Source organism: Dama dama, chromosome 22, assembly GCF_033118175.1.
Source record: "Dama dama isolate Ldn47 chromosome 22, ASM3311817v1, whole genome shotgun sequence".
Classification (NCBI taxonomy): Eukaryota; Metazoa; Chordata; class Mammalia; order Artiodactyla; family Cervidae; genus Dama; species Dama dama.
Window position 1 is genome coordinate 43,336,974 of NC_083702.1, and position 19,062 is coordinate 43,356,035.

General features: G+C 54.1%; 1 protein-coding gene across 1 annotated transcript in view; it reads left to right on the forward strand.

Annotated features, from left to right (window-relative positions):
* The window catches only part of TMPRSS6 (transmembrane serine protease 6), a 53,981-nt gene that overhangs the window by 22,765 nt on the left and 12,154 nt on the right, over window positions 1-19,062 (forward strand). The window contains exons 3-10 of the mRNA XM_061124150.1: window positions 3,572-3,705; window positions 5,107-5,174; window positions 5,753-5,937; window positions 6,202-6,243; window positions 10,077-10,281; window positions 13,013-13,149; window positions 14,519-14,631; window positions 14,926-15,035. Of these exons, the coding sequence (XP_060980133.1) occupies window positions 3,572-3,705; window positions 5,107-5,174; window positions 5,753-5,937; window positions 6,202-6,243; window positions 10,077-10,281; window positions 13,013-13,149; window positions 14,519-14,631; window positions 14,926-15,035 (994 nt within the window). The remainder of the gene's footprint in view (window positions 1-3,571; window positions 3,706-5,106; window positions 5,175-5,752; window positions 5,938-6,201; window positions 6,244-10,076; window positions 10,282-13,012; window positions 13,150-14,518; window positions 14,632-14,925; window positions 15,036-19,062) is intronic.

Genomic DNA, 19,062 nt, shown 5'->3' on the forward strand with positions numbered 1-19,062 from the left:
CCGGCAGGAAGCCAGTATCCCTAATAGCACAGGGCTGCCAAGGCCTCCTTAGGCTGCAGGATAATTAGTCTTTAGGGGAAACTGCAGAGCACCAAGCTGGGACGGTGGGACGGGGTGGGGGTAGGGTCAGGCACTCACCTGCCAATTGTCTTCACAGTGTCTGATTTCTCCTGGTTAGACTTCTGGAGTGAATCACCCCAATGCGGGTAGAGGATGCTCCATGGGGCTGAGGACCCAGGGGGTGAGAGCTCCTTCCAGCTGGGGGAAGGCAACCCTCTCCCCAGAGGGATGCAGGTAGAAGAGCACTTTAGGAGATGTTTGAATAGTTTCTCCCATCCTGGGCCAGGCGGTGCTCCGGATATTGGGCACTGGGGAGGGGATGGGCCACAGACATGTCCTGTCTGGTCTGGAAGGAGAGATGGACAAGAGGCCTATTATACTGGATCAGGATAAGTCTGAAGTGAGACGCAAATGTCTGACCCAGTGGCCCAGGAGAGGATAGGGTGAGGGCTGGCTTCCCAAGCCCAGTGGGCCCTGGGCTGGCCCACTCAGATCCGGGTAGTGAGGCCCTTCACGCTGCTCAGCTGTATTGCCCTAGTCCTTTCCCTCTCCTGCTCTCCGGGGCCACAGTTTTATGCTTTCTTCTCAAACTCTCCCATATCCCCCACCCACTCTGCCTCCTGCTTCAACAAGAAAATGGAACCACTCGGAAGAGAGGCCCCATAGATGCTCTCCCAGCTGTACCCATGTGCTCTGCCCACCACCATCCGCATGGGTGAATCAGCCCTGCCTTATCTAAAGCCAGATGTGGGACATCCCTGATAGTTCTGTGGTTAAACTCTGGGCTCCCCATGCAGAGGGCGCAGGTTCGATTCCTGGTCAGAGAACCAGATCCCACGTGCTGTGTGGTGCGTCAGGGGGTGGGGAACAAACCAACCAGACAAACAAAAAGCCTTGTAAAGCCTGCTGTCCTCCCAGCCTGCCCATGCAGTGGCCCGGCTCCAGCCATGGCCCCTCTCTCCTCTGGGGGGCCCATCCATCAGTGGACAGTGCTTCTCTTCGCTTCTGTATTCTGTCCCTCTGGTCTCCCCACCCCCGCCAGCCATTTCTCAGATTCCTTTTGTAGCAGACTCCTGGTGTTTCAAAACACTGTGCCCTCCAGTTCTACACCTCTGTCTGGTACCCTTTCCAATCTGACTCCCTGCCCCCCACCCCCCATAACCCCAAGAGTACTTGTCACGGTTACTACTGAATCCGGTGGCCAGTCCTCATGGCATCTGACCTGCAGGCAGCACTTGACTGGGTACCTCATCCCCTCCTCCTCGAAACACTTTCCTCACTTGGCTTCCGAGGCACCCACACTTTCTTTGTCCTCAGCTCATGATGGCTTCTCCTCTGTGTCTTTGCTGTTGGGAGGACTTTCCTCCCCTCTGCCTCCATTTATGCCCTTACCCCCTGATGATTCCCAAATTTGCATTTCCAGCCCTTGGGCTCCACTGTGCACTGGGAGGGTGGGAGGGTGGGGAGGGCGCTGCTATTCCTCCAGGATGTCTAAGGGTATTTCAGACCTCACTGAGAGTTAACTTTTCTAAATTGTCAGTCTGCCTTTGGAGTATATTTTGAAGGGGGCTTTAACTTTTTAATTGATTTGTACCAGTTGTTAACAAAATGATATTGAACTATTGATTTTCCATATCTCTGAGGCAATGTGTCTTTATAGATAAGTTTTTCAGAAGTTTGAGATTTTGAGAAATGATTATAACTTTATGGTATCATCATTAGTGACCTGGACTTCGCTGGTGGTCCTGTGGTTAAGACTGTTTCCACTGCAGGAGGTTTTGGTTCAATCCCTGGTCAGGGAAGTTCTGCATACCTTGCAGTGTGCCAAAAAAATAAAAAAGAAAATCGTGAACTAAGAAAATCCTTTAAAATTGAGAAAAATGGAGAGAACACCCCAGGTGGTGGTCATTTTATCCTTCCCATGTTCCCCCTTACTCCCCTTTCTTTTACTGCCCAGCCCCCATTTGCCAGCCAGCAAACCCCAAATATACCCTGACCCCAATCACTTCTCTCTTCCCTGCGCAGCCTGGTCAGGCTCCCCTGGACCACTCACACTGGGACAGCTGCAGGAGCCTCCTGTAGGTCCCCATGCTTCTGCCCTGGCCTGCTTACAGCCTGTTCGCAACACAAAGGCAGAAGGATTGCTTTGTAAAGTGAATCAAATCATCAGACTTCTTTGCTTAAAGCCTCCCATGGCTCCCATTTTGCTCAGAGCAAAAATCAGAGTCCTCCCCGGGTTGCAAGGTCCTATGTGACCCTTCGCCCACCATCTTATCTCCTTCTGCTTTCCCCTTGCTCAAATCTTTGCTGTTCCTCAATCACGGCAGACAAGCTCCTGCCTCAGGGCCTTTGCACTTGCCAGTGTGCTGCCTGGAATACTCTTTCCGCCGGTTAACATCCACTTGGCCAACACCACTTTCCTCCTCTCTGGCTTCCATGTTGCAGCAACCCTTGATTTCCAAACCACTTAACACCTCTAACATGTTACGTCCTGTGTTCGCTGTTTATTGTCTTTCTTGTTAGACTACAAGTTGTTAAGGACAGGTTTGGTTTTGTTGTCGTTATTTGTTCACTGTCCTACCAGTATATTCCCATGTATTCTAGGCCAGTCCCTAAACATAGCAGGTTCTCAATAAATATGTGTTGAATGAATGAATGAATGACTGAATAAGGATAGAACAAAGTCCGGGCTGTGATTCTGTTGTCTTCACATCAGTCAAAACGATCTTTGTAAAACGGAAATCTGATGACATCATCCCTGATTTTAAACCTTTCGTGGTTTCCCTTGTTCATCAGGGAAAGACCAAAATCCCGCCCTGTTGATGTCTCAGCCTCTTATTACCCCGGTCTGATTGCTCCAGCCAAACAGCCCCGTTGTGGAGATTTTGCACATGCTATTCCTTCTGCCCTGAAGATATTCCCCTGCTTCCCCTCTTTTTAATTTAGTCTCCATTCCTCCTGTCTCAGATGGAGTGTCACCCTGGCCTAGGGCTTTCCATGTCCCCTCAACAGCACCTTGTGCTTCTCCTTTAAGACATCCTGGCAGATGAATCCCACAGGCTGTATGGCTACTGAGGGAAAGTCTATCTTACCCATCACTGTCAGGGCCATGTGGGGACACCTGTCTGTCTTGGTTTACTAGCGTACCCTTCATAGTAGGTGCAGCCTGGACAACACAGAGGTGCTAAATCAAGAACTTGACCTTCCGGGCCCATGTGGGTTTCTTGGTATCCATGTCCTGGACAGATCACTGGGTCAACTTCTGCCCGGGAGCCCCTGGGACACCACCCGCCTGTGGGCCTCTGTCTTCCCTGGCTCCGTGGGGCCAATTGTCACTACACAAACTTTGAATGACAACGACAAAGATGATGGTAGTGATGATGGTGCCTTGGAGGCCCAAGATGCTGGAGGCTGTGCTGAGGGTTCAGGGTGGCAGGAGAAGGAGTAGGGCACACAGGAACCATCCCCATCTACTCCCTTGGTTAACCTTTGCTGGTTTCTTCCTGGGCAGGGTACAAGGCAGAGGTGACGGTCAGCCAGGTGTACTCAGGCAGCCTCCGCGTGCTCAATCGCCACTTCTCCCAGGACCTTGCCCGCCGGGAGTCCAGTGCCTTCCGCAGTGAAACTGCCAAAGCTCAGAAGATGGTAGGAAGGATGGCAGGGACAAGAAGGGAGAGGGGACGGGCCTGATCATGTCCAGCCAGTGGGTGAAACCATCCAGAACAGTCATTAGGATCAGAGTTCTGCTCTAGGCACTATGGAAGGGAGACGGTGGAGACTGGTGGGAAAGCTAGTGGACTCTGGGGTCAAATTGCACTTGGATTAAATCCTGATTTTGCCACTTAGTAGAAGCATGACCTTTGAAAATTAGGGCAGCGTAAGGATGCTGCCAGGACCCACCCACACCCCTTCTCCTCCTAGCAATGGCTTATTGCACTGGGGATGGTCTCCCTCGCAGCCAGCACCCTGTCCAGCAGGGTGGGCTGGAAGTGCTGAGGAGTAATTCCCAGCAGCAACCCTCAGGCACAAGAGACAGAGAAAGTGGATCCCTCAGCTCTTGGTGAGAGCAATTCTGAAGATGCCCCCACAGTCTCTCGGGCTTCCCTCATAGCTCAGTCGGTCTCGGCAATGCAGGAGACCCGGGTTCAATCCCTGGGTCGGGAAGATCCCCTGGCGAAGGAAATGGCAACCCACTCCAGTATTCTTGCCTGGAGAATCTCATGGACAGAGGAGCCTGGTAGGTTCCCAGTCCACGGAGTCGTAAGAGTCAGACATGACTCAATGACTAAACCACCACCTCCACCACAGTCTCTCAGAGATCCCTGCTGGATCTGCTCCCCAGCCACCCACAGCTCTGCCCAGAACCTTCGCAGCCATGTTGCCTGCCTTCCTGCCTGTCTCCTTCCCTGCTAGTGCATCTTGGAATCACCTGCAAATAAACCACTTGCCTCAGGACCCGCTTCGGGGAGACCCACCCAAGACTCTCTTTCCTTTTCTACAGAGTGGAGAGATAACAACAGTGCCTGTCTGCAGGGCTGTCGTGGGGTTAAAATGAGAGCATGTGGATGTTAGCTCTGTGCCATTCAGAGCCCTTTAAGAACCCACGATCCTGCATTCCACCCCGCAGCAGCACTGCCATTGAACATGCGCGAAGACCAACTGTCTGAGCCCCTGTGGCTGGTGGTTGGGCCTAAGGAAGGGACTCAGAAGCCCAGGGGGAGCTTCTCAGAGTCAAGGAGTGATTTGATGGAGGGGGAGAAGCCACTGGTAGTCTGGTCATGTTAGAGCTAGTGGAAGGGGCAGGCAGATTCTTTACCTCTGAGCCACCAGGGAAGCCCTCCTGTGTGCAGGGGGAGGGAAATAAAGACTGAATGAGGTTTCTTCCCTATTGTGGCCATTACCCGCCGTGTGACCATGGGCAAGCCTCTCTATCCTATAGATTCCTCAGTCAAGGAGGGCTGTGGGAGGGTCAAAGGGTATCCCAGGGTAGGAGAGGGTTTCTGCAGAGCGTCATGAGGGGACTCTGATTGTTTTCCCTCCTTTTAGCTCAAGGAGCTCATTGCCAGCACCCGCCTAGGTACTTACTACAACTCCAGTGCCGTCTACTCCTTTGGGTGAGTCTTCTTGCGCACCCCCCACCCTCATCAGCCTTTGCTAGAGCCTTTGACTCGAAGAATGGGAGGGGATGCTGTAGGCTTCTGATGCAACACCTTCATGTTTTCAGTTGGGGAAACTGAGACACAGAGAGGAAACTTGGATTCCTGCATGTGACCTCCCTTCACTGAACTTGGTTTTCTCATCTGTAGAATGGACACAATGGTGTGGCAAGGATTATACTAGACAGTGACTGTGGTGTCTTTATCAAGGGCCTGACAGGTATCAGATGAGACCACGGAGAAATAGTAGGGGTGGGGAGTGCAGTGGTCCCATTCACTTATAACATAGTCTGTGGCATATAACCTAACCTCTCACGCCTCAGTTTCCTCATCTGTGAAATGGGTGGCCCTCTCCAAAGCTCCTCCCTCAGAGGGTGTTAGGTTTCCACGTGAAGATGAAAAGGGATGCCTGGCTCCATGCCCATCACATGAGCCACAGTTGCCATTCCCCTCTAACTCCCACCAGGAGCAGGGGGCTGGGTGGGGCCCACACTCCAGGCTCTTCCCCCAGCCCCTCTCACTTCCGCCTGCCCCAGGGAGGGACCATTCACCTGCTTCTTCTGGTTCATCCTCCAAATCCCGGAGCACCGCCGGCCAATGCTGAGCCCTGACGTGGTGCAGGCCCTGCTGGCGGAGGAGCTGCTGTCCGCGGCCAACAGTTCGGTCCCCGCTCCCTACCGGACCGAGTACGAGGTGGACCCCGAGGGTCTGGTGATCCTGGGTCAGTACTGGAGACGAGGAACATGGGACGGTCTGGCGAGGCCCAGCAAGCCTGCCTCCAGGGATGGGATGCTTTCGAGATGGCCCCTCCCACCCCCCAACCCCCAACCCCAGTGGTCAGGAGCCAGGACTGAGGGGTGGGTCTTGGGGGACGGTGGGCAATCAGGGTCAGTCTCAGACAGGCTCTGATAATCTCTTCTATTTTTATTTTCATTTCGTTTATTTATTCTCTCTGTTCATTTGTTTGTTCATTTCCTTTTAACAGAAGCCAGCGTGAAAGACATAGTTGCACTGAATTCCACGCTGGGTACGCCACTTTGGTTTTTCCTCCCCACTTTCCTTTTGAGTTGGTATTTTTCTCAGTTTGGCTGAGTGTCAGGAGTCCACACAACTTCTCTGGGGGCAAGGGGCACTGGTCTGGGGTCACCCAAGGGGCACGATAATAGACTCAGTGACAGGTCCTGAGCAGGGCTGGGGGCCTCTGGGGGGAGGAGGTGTTGTGCACATGTGAACAAAGTGTGTATTTGCACAAAAGCGTGTGTGCTTCATGCGTGGGGTGTGAGTGAGTAGCAGATTTAGTTGCACATCAATGTGATCCTGCTTTTCTCTCATGGAATTCCATTTCTTCTGTTTTGAAATCTTATGTTTCCACTGATGGTAGAAAATAATCTTGTCGATTTGAGGTCTATCAGTCACTTTGGCTTTGAAACTTGGTCTTGGAGCTATTTCTGTCACAGGTAAGGATACTCCCTCCATCTTTTCCTTCCCTTTCTCAGGCAGTCGGGCTCATCTGTCTTCTCCTCCCACCCCATCCCATGCCCTATTGCCAGAGTCACCTTGTGCTGGAGCCAAGAGGCTCCAGTCTTCCAACTGAGCTCTGGGAAGCAAAGCACCAGCAGGGCCACCAACAAATGCTGTCCACGTCTTAGGCTGTGTGACTACTGACTTCCAGAAATGGGCAGTGCACCGCCTGGGCTACTGTACCCTGCGGCTCTGAGCAAGAGCTCCTTAATTCCCAGATTCTTCTTCTTCTACTTAGGGAGGCAGAGTTGAAATCCTTCTCTGACCTTCCTGTTCTCCCATGTGGCTAGTCAAAGGCTTATTTCCCTGGTAGATGGAGGTGATGGGGTCAAAGGACAGTTTTCAAATACTTAAAATCATGATTCTCATACAAAGATATGAGCACATATCAAAGATTTGTTTAACTCACTGATGAGGGAAGCAGTAGGGTTTTCCCTCATGTCTAAAGGAGAGCACAAGAAATTAATCTGTCTATATTTATTGATATGCATCATCTAACACCACATTGGTGCACACGCTGCCCTGATCCTTGGTCTCAAACAGGCCTTTCTGTTGCACTTGCTTGTGCTGAGTGTTCACATGTCCCCAGGTTTCTGGCAGTTGCTTTATAATTATCTTTATTTGGTTCAGTACACGTCTAGAGCCCCTGCCCTCTCAGAGCACAGCGTCTCATGGGGCAAGGATGACAATTCAAGTCCTCTAAGTAGGCTTTGGGGGCACTTTCTCCCTGCCAGGCCCCATGCTGGCTCTGGAGACACCAGCTGACCGTGTCCTCACCCTTGCCCTCAGAGGAGCTCCGAGCCCCCATGAGGGAGACAAACACATAAACAGAATCTCACAACACCAAGTGCCCGGGCAAGAATAGAGGTCCCAGGGGCAGTGCAGAAAGGGAGCCATTCTGCCCTGGGACAGAGGTGGACCCCCGGGGCTGTGATCCAAAGCAGAGGAAGGGATGTGTCTCTAGAGGGAGGAAGGAGTGCTCCTGACTAGAGAGGTCCTGGAAGGCTTCCTGGAGGAGGGAGGCTCAGGATTGGAGGACAGGTATGAGTCTGTCAGATCCTGCAGGGAAAGGACACTCTGGGTAGAGGGAGGAGCATGAGCAAAGGGCAGCGAGGGGAACACACAGGAGCTTCATTTACTTTCTCCCAGGCTCCCTAAAGGTGTTTCTGATGATCAACAGAGACCAGAACTCCCCTAAATCAGCTTCATACAAAAAAGTAATTATTAAAGCAGCAAAAGCAAGCATCAGCTTGGAGCAATATTGCAAGAATACAAATGCCTGGGAACAGCCGGGAACCTCTTCCCAGGCTCCCTCTCCCTTCCCCTTGGCAATGTCAGAGGTTTCTCCCTGGAGAGATCAGCTCCACAGCTGGGGTCAGGATGGCCAGGGGTCAGGACGAGAGAGCTGAGCAAGTGGCAGGCAGCAGTCAGAGCAAAGCCTGTTCGTGCACCTCTGTACCCTTCCTGGTTCTCAGAACCACGCAAAGAAGGAGGTGGGACAGGGATTAGCATTATGTCCGTTTGACAGAACTCAGAGCGGCTGAACAACTGATACAGAGTCACACAGCAGATGGGAGGTGGTGCCAGGACAATCACACAGAGGGTGAACTCCCTGCACACCAGGCTGCCTCTCACATCCGGGGCTCACTCCCACATCCCTTCTGCTTCCTGGCAGAGCATGCATCATCCCTTCTTCAAAGCTCAAGGTGAGGTTTAAATGACATACTTATGGCCCAGGTTCACTGCTGGTCCTTGGAGCCTAAGTCAAGCACATTGTAGGTGCTCAACAACTGTGATGAGTGAATGAATGGTATAGCTAATACTGCTATGCAAGGTCTAGCACTGCATTCAAAGCTCATGGAGAACCGCTAGAGAGGAAGGAAGCACAGTGGGGGTGTGGATGCAGACAGGTGTGATGGAGGAGGAGGTGTGGAGCGAGGGCAACCAGTGGGACAGGTTACATCTGAGCCTCAAGTGTAACTGACTGATGGGTGAGAAGTCATAGGAGTTTCTTCCCAGCTCCACCTTCTCCCTTTCCCCTACACCTACCTAAAGAAGAACGGTCACTACATGTATTGAGCACCTGCTATGTGCAAGGCTTCCCAGGTGACTCAGTGGTAAAGAATCTGCCTGCAATGCAGAAGACCCAGGTTCGATCCCTGGGTCAGGAAGATTCTCTGGAGAAGGAGATGGTAACCCACTCTAGTATTTTTGCCTAGAGAATTCCTTGGACAGAGGAGCCTGGTGGGCTACAGTCCATGGGGTTGCAAAGAGTCGGACACAACTGAAGCGACTGAGCATGCATGCATGTGCAAGGCACTATGTTGAGTGTTCAAACATGCACCCTCCTTAAGCTTTGTGACAATCTAGCAAAGATCATCACTGCCTCCATTCTATAGAGGAAAAAATTGAGGCCCAAGAAAGATCAGATGGAGATTAGGTGAACCTAGATCTGCCTGGCCCAGGTCTGTAAAATGGGGACAATAATAGAAGCTATTTCATGGAGCTATTGAATGAGATGGTGAGTGTATGGCCCTTGGTTCACTTCTGGGCATGTATCAAAATGCTTGCTAAGTGCCATCTGTTTCATTCCTGCTGTTTGATGATTACTAGCTTGAGCTGACTTCCTCTACCTTGCTGCCTCCCAGCCCCACTGGAACACACTCCTTTCTCTCTATCCGAAATGCAGCCCTGAGCCTGCTCCCCTTATTGCTGGGCCATCCTGCTGGTCTCCTGGTTTCCTTGACATTGCTCTCAGCAGCCGGAGGAGTCTGTGACCCAAGCCCGATCGTGTCCCATCCTTACCTAACCTTCCATGGCTCTCATGGCCGCAGGACCAAAAGGCTTCTCCCTTGGGCACAAGGGGGGCCCTGCCTCCCTCCTCCAGCTTGCCCTCCTGCCTCCAAGTCCCCTGCCTACCCTAGCCTGCAGACCTTTGCTCACTCTGTGACGCACCCCCCACCCCCACACCGGACTTCTCTGAGAGGCCTCACTTCCAAGGTATTCCTCCCAGTGTCTATATATTTCCCCGCTGTTCTCATTATTCCCCGGCAGTTGACCGAAACTATCTCTAGCATTCGCCTGGTTTGGTGAGCTCAGTGAGCATGAAGGGAATGAATGAATGAATGAACCAATGAACGAATATGTGGATGAGGAGGCTGGAGATGGAAGCATTGGGGAAACAGGAAGCTGGGACAGAGGGCCTCTGGGCTGACCCCCATCCAGCCACTCTCCCCACCCCACCCCTGCCTGGATGAGGACCTGGTGGGGCTGCCCCCCCACCGGGTCCCTCCTCCCAGCTAACAGGGGTCAGGGGGCCTGTCCGTCTCCCCACTCCAGGCTGCTACCGCTACAGCTACGTGGGCCAGGGCCAGGTCCTCCGGCTGAAGGGGCCCGACACCCTGGCCTCCAGCTGCCTGTGGCACCTTCAGGGCCCCCAGGATCTCATGCTCAAACTCCGGCTCGAGTGGAAGCTGGCCGACTGCCGGGACCGGCTGGCCATGTATGACGTGGCGGGGCCTCTGGAGAGGAGGCTTATCACCTCGTGAGTCCCTGGGAAGGTGGTGGGCGGGAGGTTGGGAAGGGGGTGATGGTGTGAGGTCAAAGCCACACCCAGTACTCTGAGACAAGGGGCTGGGTGACCCTGGGCCCTGTATTTGGCATCTGGGAGACAGTGAGGCCAGAGGGAGATGGCGAGAGAAGAGTGGAAGTGTTTGTGTACTTTGGGTAACCCCCTTCCCCTCCGCCAGCCTGTTTCCCCATCTGTAACAAAGCAGTTGTACTAGAGGATCTCTAAGCTCAGCTCTGGGAGGTGACATGATCTTGTAAGAATACTCTGAAGGCTGGCAGTCCCCGACTTCTAACCCTATGTTACTGCTTCCTAGCTGTGTGCCCTAAGGCAAGTTACTTTGCCTTTCTGAACCTCAGTTTGCTCACCTGTAAAATGGGTGCACAGCCATTCCTACCTTGCAGGGTTATTGAGAGGATTTCAGTCAGATTCTGGGCCAAGATCTTTACACACAGTAATGCTGTCCATTATTACCATACATTTGATGTATCCATTAAACCTCCAGCAGCTGCTAGCCATTATTACTTATCATTATATACAGTTTAGCTGGGGCTAGGTCACAAAGGGCATGGAATCCAAGGGATAATCTGATTTTTAATACTTGGTAAGTGGGGAACTAATGGAAAGTTCTTGAGCAGAAGAGAACTTTAGGATAAGATGTGGAATGCAGAAGACAGGCAAGTAGTGGGCCATGGGGAAACCACGAAGGGGCTGGAAATGGCACTGGCCTCCAGGAGCCTGATCACCTCCCCACAGGGTGGGGGTGGGGCGGGGGACTACAGGAGGTTGGGGGAGACCCTGGGGCACCGGGCTGCTACCTCCTCTGTCCTGCTTGGACACCAGCTTCCAAGCCCGATGGGGGTGCGATCTGCATGCTCAGGTCCAGGGTAGTCCTGCAGGGTGAGCTGAGTGAGTTCTCCCCAGCCCCCTCCCCCAGGGCCTCTCTGATTCTCCAGGCTCTGAGGCTGCCTTCTCATCTGCAGCCCCACCCACTGCCATGTGCTGACCGCAGTCTGGGGTGTGCGTAGGCTGGGTTCCTGGAGGGCTCTGGGAAGCAGAGAAGCTAGACACCAGCTGATTTCCAGGCCTGATGAGGGTGGGGACACTTCAGGGCTTTTCCTGGGGCTTCTCCAAGTGCCCCCTTCAGCCTGCTGCTGGAGAGGGGATCTGACTGCCGTCTCAGGCCCTCAGAGAAGGTGTAAAATGATGGATCAGACAGGACTGGGGGGTCCTCAGACTTCCACCCCATACCATGAGGGGGGTACTTTAGTGGTGATGGGAACACAGAGCGAGGGGCGTAGGGTAGTAGGGGGAGCTGGTGGGGTCTCCATCAACCTTCACCTCGTTTTAGTTGCAACAAGGGCTCAGCTGCTTAAGTAAATAAAAGAAATCCCCAATACTACAAGTCAGGATTAAAGGCGACCTCTTATATTTTATGTCCCACCTCCTGAAGGAGAGCAGTGGTGGAGGCGGGGAGGGTGTGGTATAGGAGGGTGGGGGGCCCTCAGCAGTGAGAACAAGCTGGCGATGGCCAAAGCAGGAGGACCAGGGAGAGGTGAGCACCTCCTGGGCAAGCTGAGGCCAGGGGAAAGGACCCTTCCTGGACCCTGGGGCACCAAGACTCTCCTGGGGAAATTTCTGGGATTGCTCACTCTTCCCTCGCCAGTTGCGGGGTTCCCAGGGCTGGTGTGGATGGTGTTTCTGAGGCTGTGCTTAGGTTTCCTGCATTTGCCTGGGTGCCTGCAGTCCCCCCATTGCCGTCCACTCACACCGGTCAAGTTCAGAGCTGGCACAGGGCGGGTAGGTAGTACCTCCCTGCTGGATGCCGGCGCACCCCCTCCAGCGGGGGCAGGGTTCCTAGCTTCCTAGGAATTGGTCTACTGATGAGCACGGCTCCAGAGAATTCTGAGTCAAGAGGAAGTTTGGCACAGGTTGGCCGAGAGTGAAGGAGGGGGAAGCTGGGAGCTTCCTACCCTGAAATGGGTTGAACGGGGTCACAGATAGAGGGAGTGCCAGCCGCTATCACAGGCAGTGCCCAGCATGGGTCCGTCTGTGCTGTGGACCCAGAGTGGGGCCTTGGCAGCTTCATGAGCCTCAGTTTCCCCACCTGGTAACCAAGCAGTTAACCTTGACAGTCCCTGAAGAACTTTATCATGGTTGTTGTTCCTCTGAGTCTAGAATTCTAAGGTATGGTTATTTCTCCTGCGCCTCCCCCAAGCCAAGCTCTAGGTAGAGTCCTGGGGCACCCAGGGGGCCACCAGACTGTACACCTTTCTTCTCTCTGTTCCAGCCAGGAGAGCCAGGAGTTAGGTATGGTCATCTGGAGGGCATGGCCCCCATAGGTGCCAGTCTGGTCTCCTTGCAGGGCATAGTCTGGGCACTCAGGGGTCACTGGGATTCTGAGGGGGCTGGAGGGGTGCTGTGGGACAGGAGTCGGCAGTCACAGTGGAATTGTAAGCTCCAGAAGTCTGGGAAACCCCTTGTCATCTCTCCCCTGAGGAGCTGGCCTGACCCTTATAGGGCCTCTGGTCAGCCCCCTGGCCAGAGAGGGTCAGACACCTGTCTGAGGACACACAGCAGCCTGGCCGTAGACTCAGATGTACAGGCTCCCAGTCCCTCCTCATCTGTTCCTCTGGGCAGCCCACAGCCCTCCCAGATGTCCTTCCCAGGCCCCGCCCCTCCTCGTCACCTCTCTCTGTCCCACCAGGGTCTATGGCTGCAGTCGCCAGGAGCCCGTGGTGGAGGTCCTAGCGTCAGGCGCCATCATGGCGGTGGTCTGGAAGAAGGGCCTTCACAGCTACTACGACCCCTTCGTGCTCTCCGTGCAGCCTGTGACCTTCCAGGGTGAGGGCTCAGGAGTCCTTTGGGGAGGAGAGGGGCTCAGCAGCAGAAGTCGGGGTGCTCCTTGGGCTTGCCTTCCCCTTCTTTGCTCTGGTTGGAGATGGCGAGGGAAGGTTCTGGAAGCATCTCTGCTCTCCAAACTCACACCCACCCCTCTGAGCCCCTTTATCTCTCTCTGTTCTGGCTCCATTTCCCCCAACTGCTCCATCACCCCCTCCCCTGTCCCCCATCCTTTCTCCCTCCTCCTCAGCTCATCCTCTCTCCTGCCTTCTTGCAGACAACCTATGTCTGTCCTACCTCCTCTCTCTTCTCTCCCTCGTCTTGGCTGTCTCCTCTCCCGGTCCCCTCCCCTGCCCTCCTCCCTCTGAGCATGGAGACTGGGGTCCCCCAGATGACCCTGTCACACTGAAAGTCAGTGCATTTGTCCCTAGAGATGGCAGGGGAGGGGTTTTCAGCGGCAGGCGATTCATGGGAAAGGGTGCCGGGCTACCCCTCTGAGCCTTCCCCACTCTCTCCTGCTTCCGAATCCCCCTCCACCACCCGCGTTCTCAGGAAGAGCAGGCCCCACCCTTCACACCTGCCGATGAGAGTCTCATCATCACCCTCAGTTATCATCGATCAGCTGCCTCTAGGCAGACAAAGCAAAACTTGAACTTTCCCAGGCTCCGTGGAGGGAGGGTTACACCGAGGACACACAGCCTGCCCCCTTTCCCTTCCTCTGCCGTCAGTCTCAATCTCCTCACCCACTTCCCCTTCCCTCCCCTGGTTCCACCCCCTTGGTCTCCTGTTGGTCACCCAATCCACAGGTGACCCTTTTGGAGTCCCTGAGGTTGAAGAAGTGCCAGAGTTGGCCCATTCTCATGGGCGTCCCTGATACAGCTCAATGGGGAAGGAAAGGAGGGCTTTAGGGACCTTGGCTCCATGGGAGGTGGGGACACAGCTGCTCCCCATCCCTCGCCCGCTAACTGTGTGACTTCATCCAAATTGCTCCCTTCTCTGAACCTCATCATCTTTGAAAAGGGGAATGTTTCTTTCTCCCCAGTCCCTGTAACCGTGAGGCTGGCACAGCAGTGAGCACGTCCAGTAAACGGTCAAGGGCTGCACAGCTGATGTCAGTAGCGAACATTTATTGAGCACTTACTACCTGCCATGTCTGTGTAATCTGCTCAACTACCCTATTAAGTATGTACTTTTATTGTCCCCACCACAGAGGGGGAAACTGAGGCCCAAGCTCATGCATTCACACTCAGTCTTTAAGCTGTACTGTTTAGTGGCAGGCAGGGTGGTGGGGTTTCCGCTGCCCCCCACCTGCTGGCAGGTGCAGTGGGGCGGGGCTGAGGACCCCTCTGTAACTTCTGCTCTCTGGACCCAGCCTGCGAGGTGAACCTGACCCTGGAGGGCCGGCTGGAGCCGCAGGGCATCCTCAGCACACCGTACTTCCCCAGCTACTACTCACCCAGCACCCACTGCTCCTGGCACCTGACGGTGAGCCCACCTACCCTCGCCCACAGCACCCTATAGACCTCTGGGGACCCCAGCTTGGAGGGGAGCACTGTCCTGCCTCTGACCCAGGCTGCCCCCTGGGTACTAGTCCTCTGGGGTGGGTGGGATGGCTCCCTTGGCCATGGTGACACTTGACTGTTGAGTGACTGACAGACCTCAGCCCCAGCCAGCACTCTATGTTGGCAGGCCTCCTTCCTGCTTTGTGATCCTGGGAGATGGGGCCATCAACCCGGCCACAGCCCATGGGCCACCTAGTTACCAGCTCCTCTGTCCTAGGTGCCCTCTCTGGACTACGGCTTGGCCCTCTGGTTTGATGCCTATGCATTGCGGAGGCAGAAATACGACATGCCATGCACCCAGGGCCAGTGGACCATCCAAAACAGAAGGTACCTGCCCCTTGAACCCCCTCCCTTTCTCTGCAGGTAACCTCCCTTGGGAGCTCAAGTGTGGGATCTCAGAGGGGCATCACGGGAAGAGGGCAGAGGTGGAGTTGGTCAGGCCTGTTGCCTTGCCCTTGACCCAGTCCCTGTCCACCTCCAGCCCCAGCCTCACCTCCTGCCACTCAGAGGTCTCAGACACACATTTGTCATCAGTCACCTTGGATGTTGATCCTAGTTAGAGTGAAATGGTTTCATTTCTGTAGGTACTGTCACCCCACCGCCTGGCACCCAGAATCCTTAAATGAGATGATGCAGAGTCATAGGATTCAGCGGTGCTAGGGCACCTTTCCTAAATCCATCCCAGTTGCCATCCCTTATCCTGCCCCCCATTGTTGGTCAAAGTAAAGCAGCTTCTGGGCCTCAACACTGCTTAGCCGGAGTCCACGTGACTTCTGCTAACCTGACCACTCCCCGAGGCCACCCTGAGTCACCCGCATCCCTCGTGGGATGCCGGTCCTGCTCTCTGTCCTACCCTTGGCCCCCTGGTGACAGAGTTCCTGAGGAAGCATTGAGTCTTTTGGAGATGTGGGCAGGATGCAGCAGAGCCAGGCCATCCTCTGGTCAGCGTGAATGCAGTTTGATCAGTAGGATGAGGGGGGCTGGCCCCCTGAGGGCCACCGGTGGTCCTGGCAGTCACAAAGGAGTGTGGTGGGTGGGGAGGTGGGAAATGGAGACATTGCAGACGAGAGTCCCCTGGTCTGGAGAGAGACAGAGAACTGGGGCATTCAGGGAGGGGATGTGTACAATGGGAGGGGCTCTGTGTCTAAATACTGTGCAGGAGCATCCCATAGTGGGAGAGGATGGCTCAGGCACAGGTCATAACAAGGAGGGGGGTGAGGCGGGAGGGGAGCAGGGGGCACGGAGGGCAGAAGAACACCCTGCCATGGCACCATTGTTGCAGGGGTGGGGCAGAGGCTTGGGGAGAGAGAAGGGATCTCAAAGTAGCCTCGCAGAACTGGGGAGCCCCCTCCCCACTTGGGGTCCAAGAATGCCCAAGAGAAGATTCTACATCTCATCGCAGGTTGGGCCTCTGCTCTTCCTTCCAACCCTGAGATCCTAGGGGTCTATGAGAGGCTGGGATTCTAATGTGCAAGGTTCCTGATTTTTTGGTTTCACAGATTTTCAATATCAAAGATTCTAATACATTAAAATTGGAAAGTTCTGGGACTCTGGAACTCTTGGATTCTGGGGTTAGTGTTCATGTTCACCCACACTTGGGTTTTGCTTATTGGTTGATCCTATTGAAAAGCATCAGCCAGACAAAGGGAGTCAGGGATTGACTACACTCATTGACTTGTCACCATCCTTTCCAGGGGTTTGGGAAACTATCAGGGATTTTTGTGATTAAAAGGGAAAAGAAGCCATGCCGAGGATGTGAGTTTGAGCCTGTGCTATTTGGGGGTGATGTCAAGTGGTGTGACTCTGGCCCTGTGCTTTTTGGAGAGCAGAAGGCATCTTGTCCCATAGGTCCCAGCATGTGGGTGGCCTTTCTGGGCATGACTGCCTTGATCCTTCATGGAGTTCCCTCAGGGCCCCTCCCCAATGGCTTGGGGCCACCCAGATTGAGGATGACTGGGCTCACCCCCTACCCAGCATCGGGAGCCCCCAGAGTGACCTTGAGAGTGGTCCTTGATTCATCATTCTCCGAATAAGGTTAACATCTTTTCCTGTTGCCTTCTCAATCCTAGAGGTGAATCTGATATCTCAAAGAGGAGCTCGGAAGACAGAAGGGCCCTGGGTCTGATGCTCCTTCACGTACCTCCCACCCCCAAGGCTATTCCATGGGCGGGAGGTGGACCCGGCATCAGGTGCCCCATCCCACCTGCTTGTTGTTCAGCACAGGGCATCAGTTCACTGGCCTGACAGCCTGTGATGTCAGCAGTATCATCATTCCATTTCCCAGAGAAGGAAATCAAGGCTCAGTGGGATTAAGTGGTACCCAGATGGGTCCAGAGTCAGGGTCCCTCTCCCATGCACACCATGGGAACAGCGGGACATACAGTGGTCCACACCGTGCTCCCCTGGAGGTCCTCCTTCCTGCCTCCCTGACGCAGCCAAGAGGGTTGGGCAGAGGTGGGGGCACTAGGTGGTAGGACTTCATGAGTTGCCCCTGGGTTTCAAGGGTGGATCACAGATGGCGAGGGTCTTCATCAAAAGGAATGATGCTGCAATGGTGAAATTTCAGGCACTGTGACAGAATCTACCAAAATTGGAGAAGTCTCACCCTCCCTAGTGTCTCATAGCACCGTTGAACTACAGAAAAGTAGGCTGGGCTGGCTGTTGAAGCCTATTTTACCCATTGTACAGGTGGGAAAACTGAGGCCAAAGGCGGACTAAGGACTTGCCCTTCTATTGTTACTTATTTATTATTTTTTGGCTGTGCTGGGTCTTCATTGTGACTCTCTCTAGTTGCGGCACATGGGATCTTAGTTCCTTGATCAGGGATCAAACCCACATCCCCTCCCTTGGAAGGCAGGTTCTTAACCACTGGACCACCAGGGAAGTCCCTGGCCTCTTGTCCTTGTCTCTTTGTCTTGAAGTAGTAGCAAGGGACCCGGGTGTAGCTGGGTGGTGGGTGGAGTGAGGAGGGTGAAAACCCACAGGGCCTGGTGCTCCCACCCCCCTCTCTCTTCTGAAGCCTATTCCACCTTGGCCGTTGACGAGGAGCGACAGAGGGGAGGCTGGGGTGATAAAGACGTGCTCAGGGAAGCCTGTCCACTTGTTTTTGCACATAATTCTGGGTACATCCCATTCCTTATCTATAAAACAAGGGGGTTAGGCCAGCCCAAGGCCCTAACTTTTTATTATTTACCCATCAGAAAGATGTCTCCCAGTAAGTTGTGTTTATTAGTTCCTAATGAAATGTCATTCCAAGTTGGGCTGGAGAGGTAGAAAGAGTATAGCTATTGAAACAAGAAAGCAGGGTTCAAGTCCTGGTTCCTCTCCTTCTGTTTGGCAAGGACTCACCTTTTTCAGCCTCAAGTAAACCATCTAAAAAATGGGCATGAAGCAGACCTCCCATCCAGGGAAGAGTAACTGAAATGATGGGTAGAGGTTGCTGGCTCCTTCAGGCTGGGATAAAGCCCAGTTCAGGAAGGCACCAACCACGCTTTCAGAACTGGCTTCTGACTCTGCGCCAGGGAGGCCCTGAGCTCGGGTGCCGTTTCTTTCATCCTCAGCAACCTGGTGAGGGAGCTGGCCCCGCGATGCCTTCATAGACCTACGAGGGGCCGAGGCACAGAGAAGCAACAGCGTTCCCACAAAATCACCCAGCTCATAACTAGAGAAACCAGAGTTGAGTGGTGAGATCCAGAGCATGCACGAGGGCGTGCGGGCCTGTGAGTGTGTGTCTGTGAAAGCATACACACTCACACTTGTGCGGTCTTCCCTCAGAGCCTTGGGGCAGCCGTGTCAGCTCTTACCTTCCATGGCCAAGGCACCCTGCTAAGGGGACTGACCACTGCTGTCTCTCACCACATCTGAGAGCCACCTGGGAAGTCCCAGCTCTGTCTTCGCAGACCTTTGTAGGGGTCAGGGTCCCTGGGAGAGACTCGTGGCCCCCTGCCCCGAGGCTCCTGCCTGTGTCTGAGTACGAAAGGGGATGCAGAGGTGTACCTCCAGATTGCAAGCACTGGGCAAACCATTTCCTCTAGTTCTGATCTTTTTTGATAACCATCAGCCCATGTAGTTGCTGGGAAATTCTTTGAATAAGCATTTGTTGGAAAATCTGCTTGTGTGGGTGGTAGAGACACGAGAGGTCTGGGGAAGGGTGTAGATTTCCAGGCACAGGATTTATAAGGAGGGGGACACACAGAATGGCTATTGACAAGGTGACAGAGGGTAGGTTGGGGGAGAGGGGGTCTCACCCCTCAGTGCCAGCATAGTGATAAGGAGAGGCTGGCCGGGCTCCCTCCATTGGCGAGGTATCCTTGGGCATGTCACCTGCCTCCTCTGAGCCCTTTCTGCCTTCCCC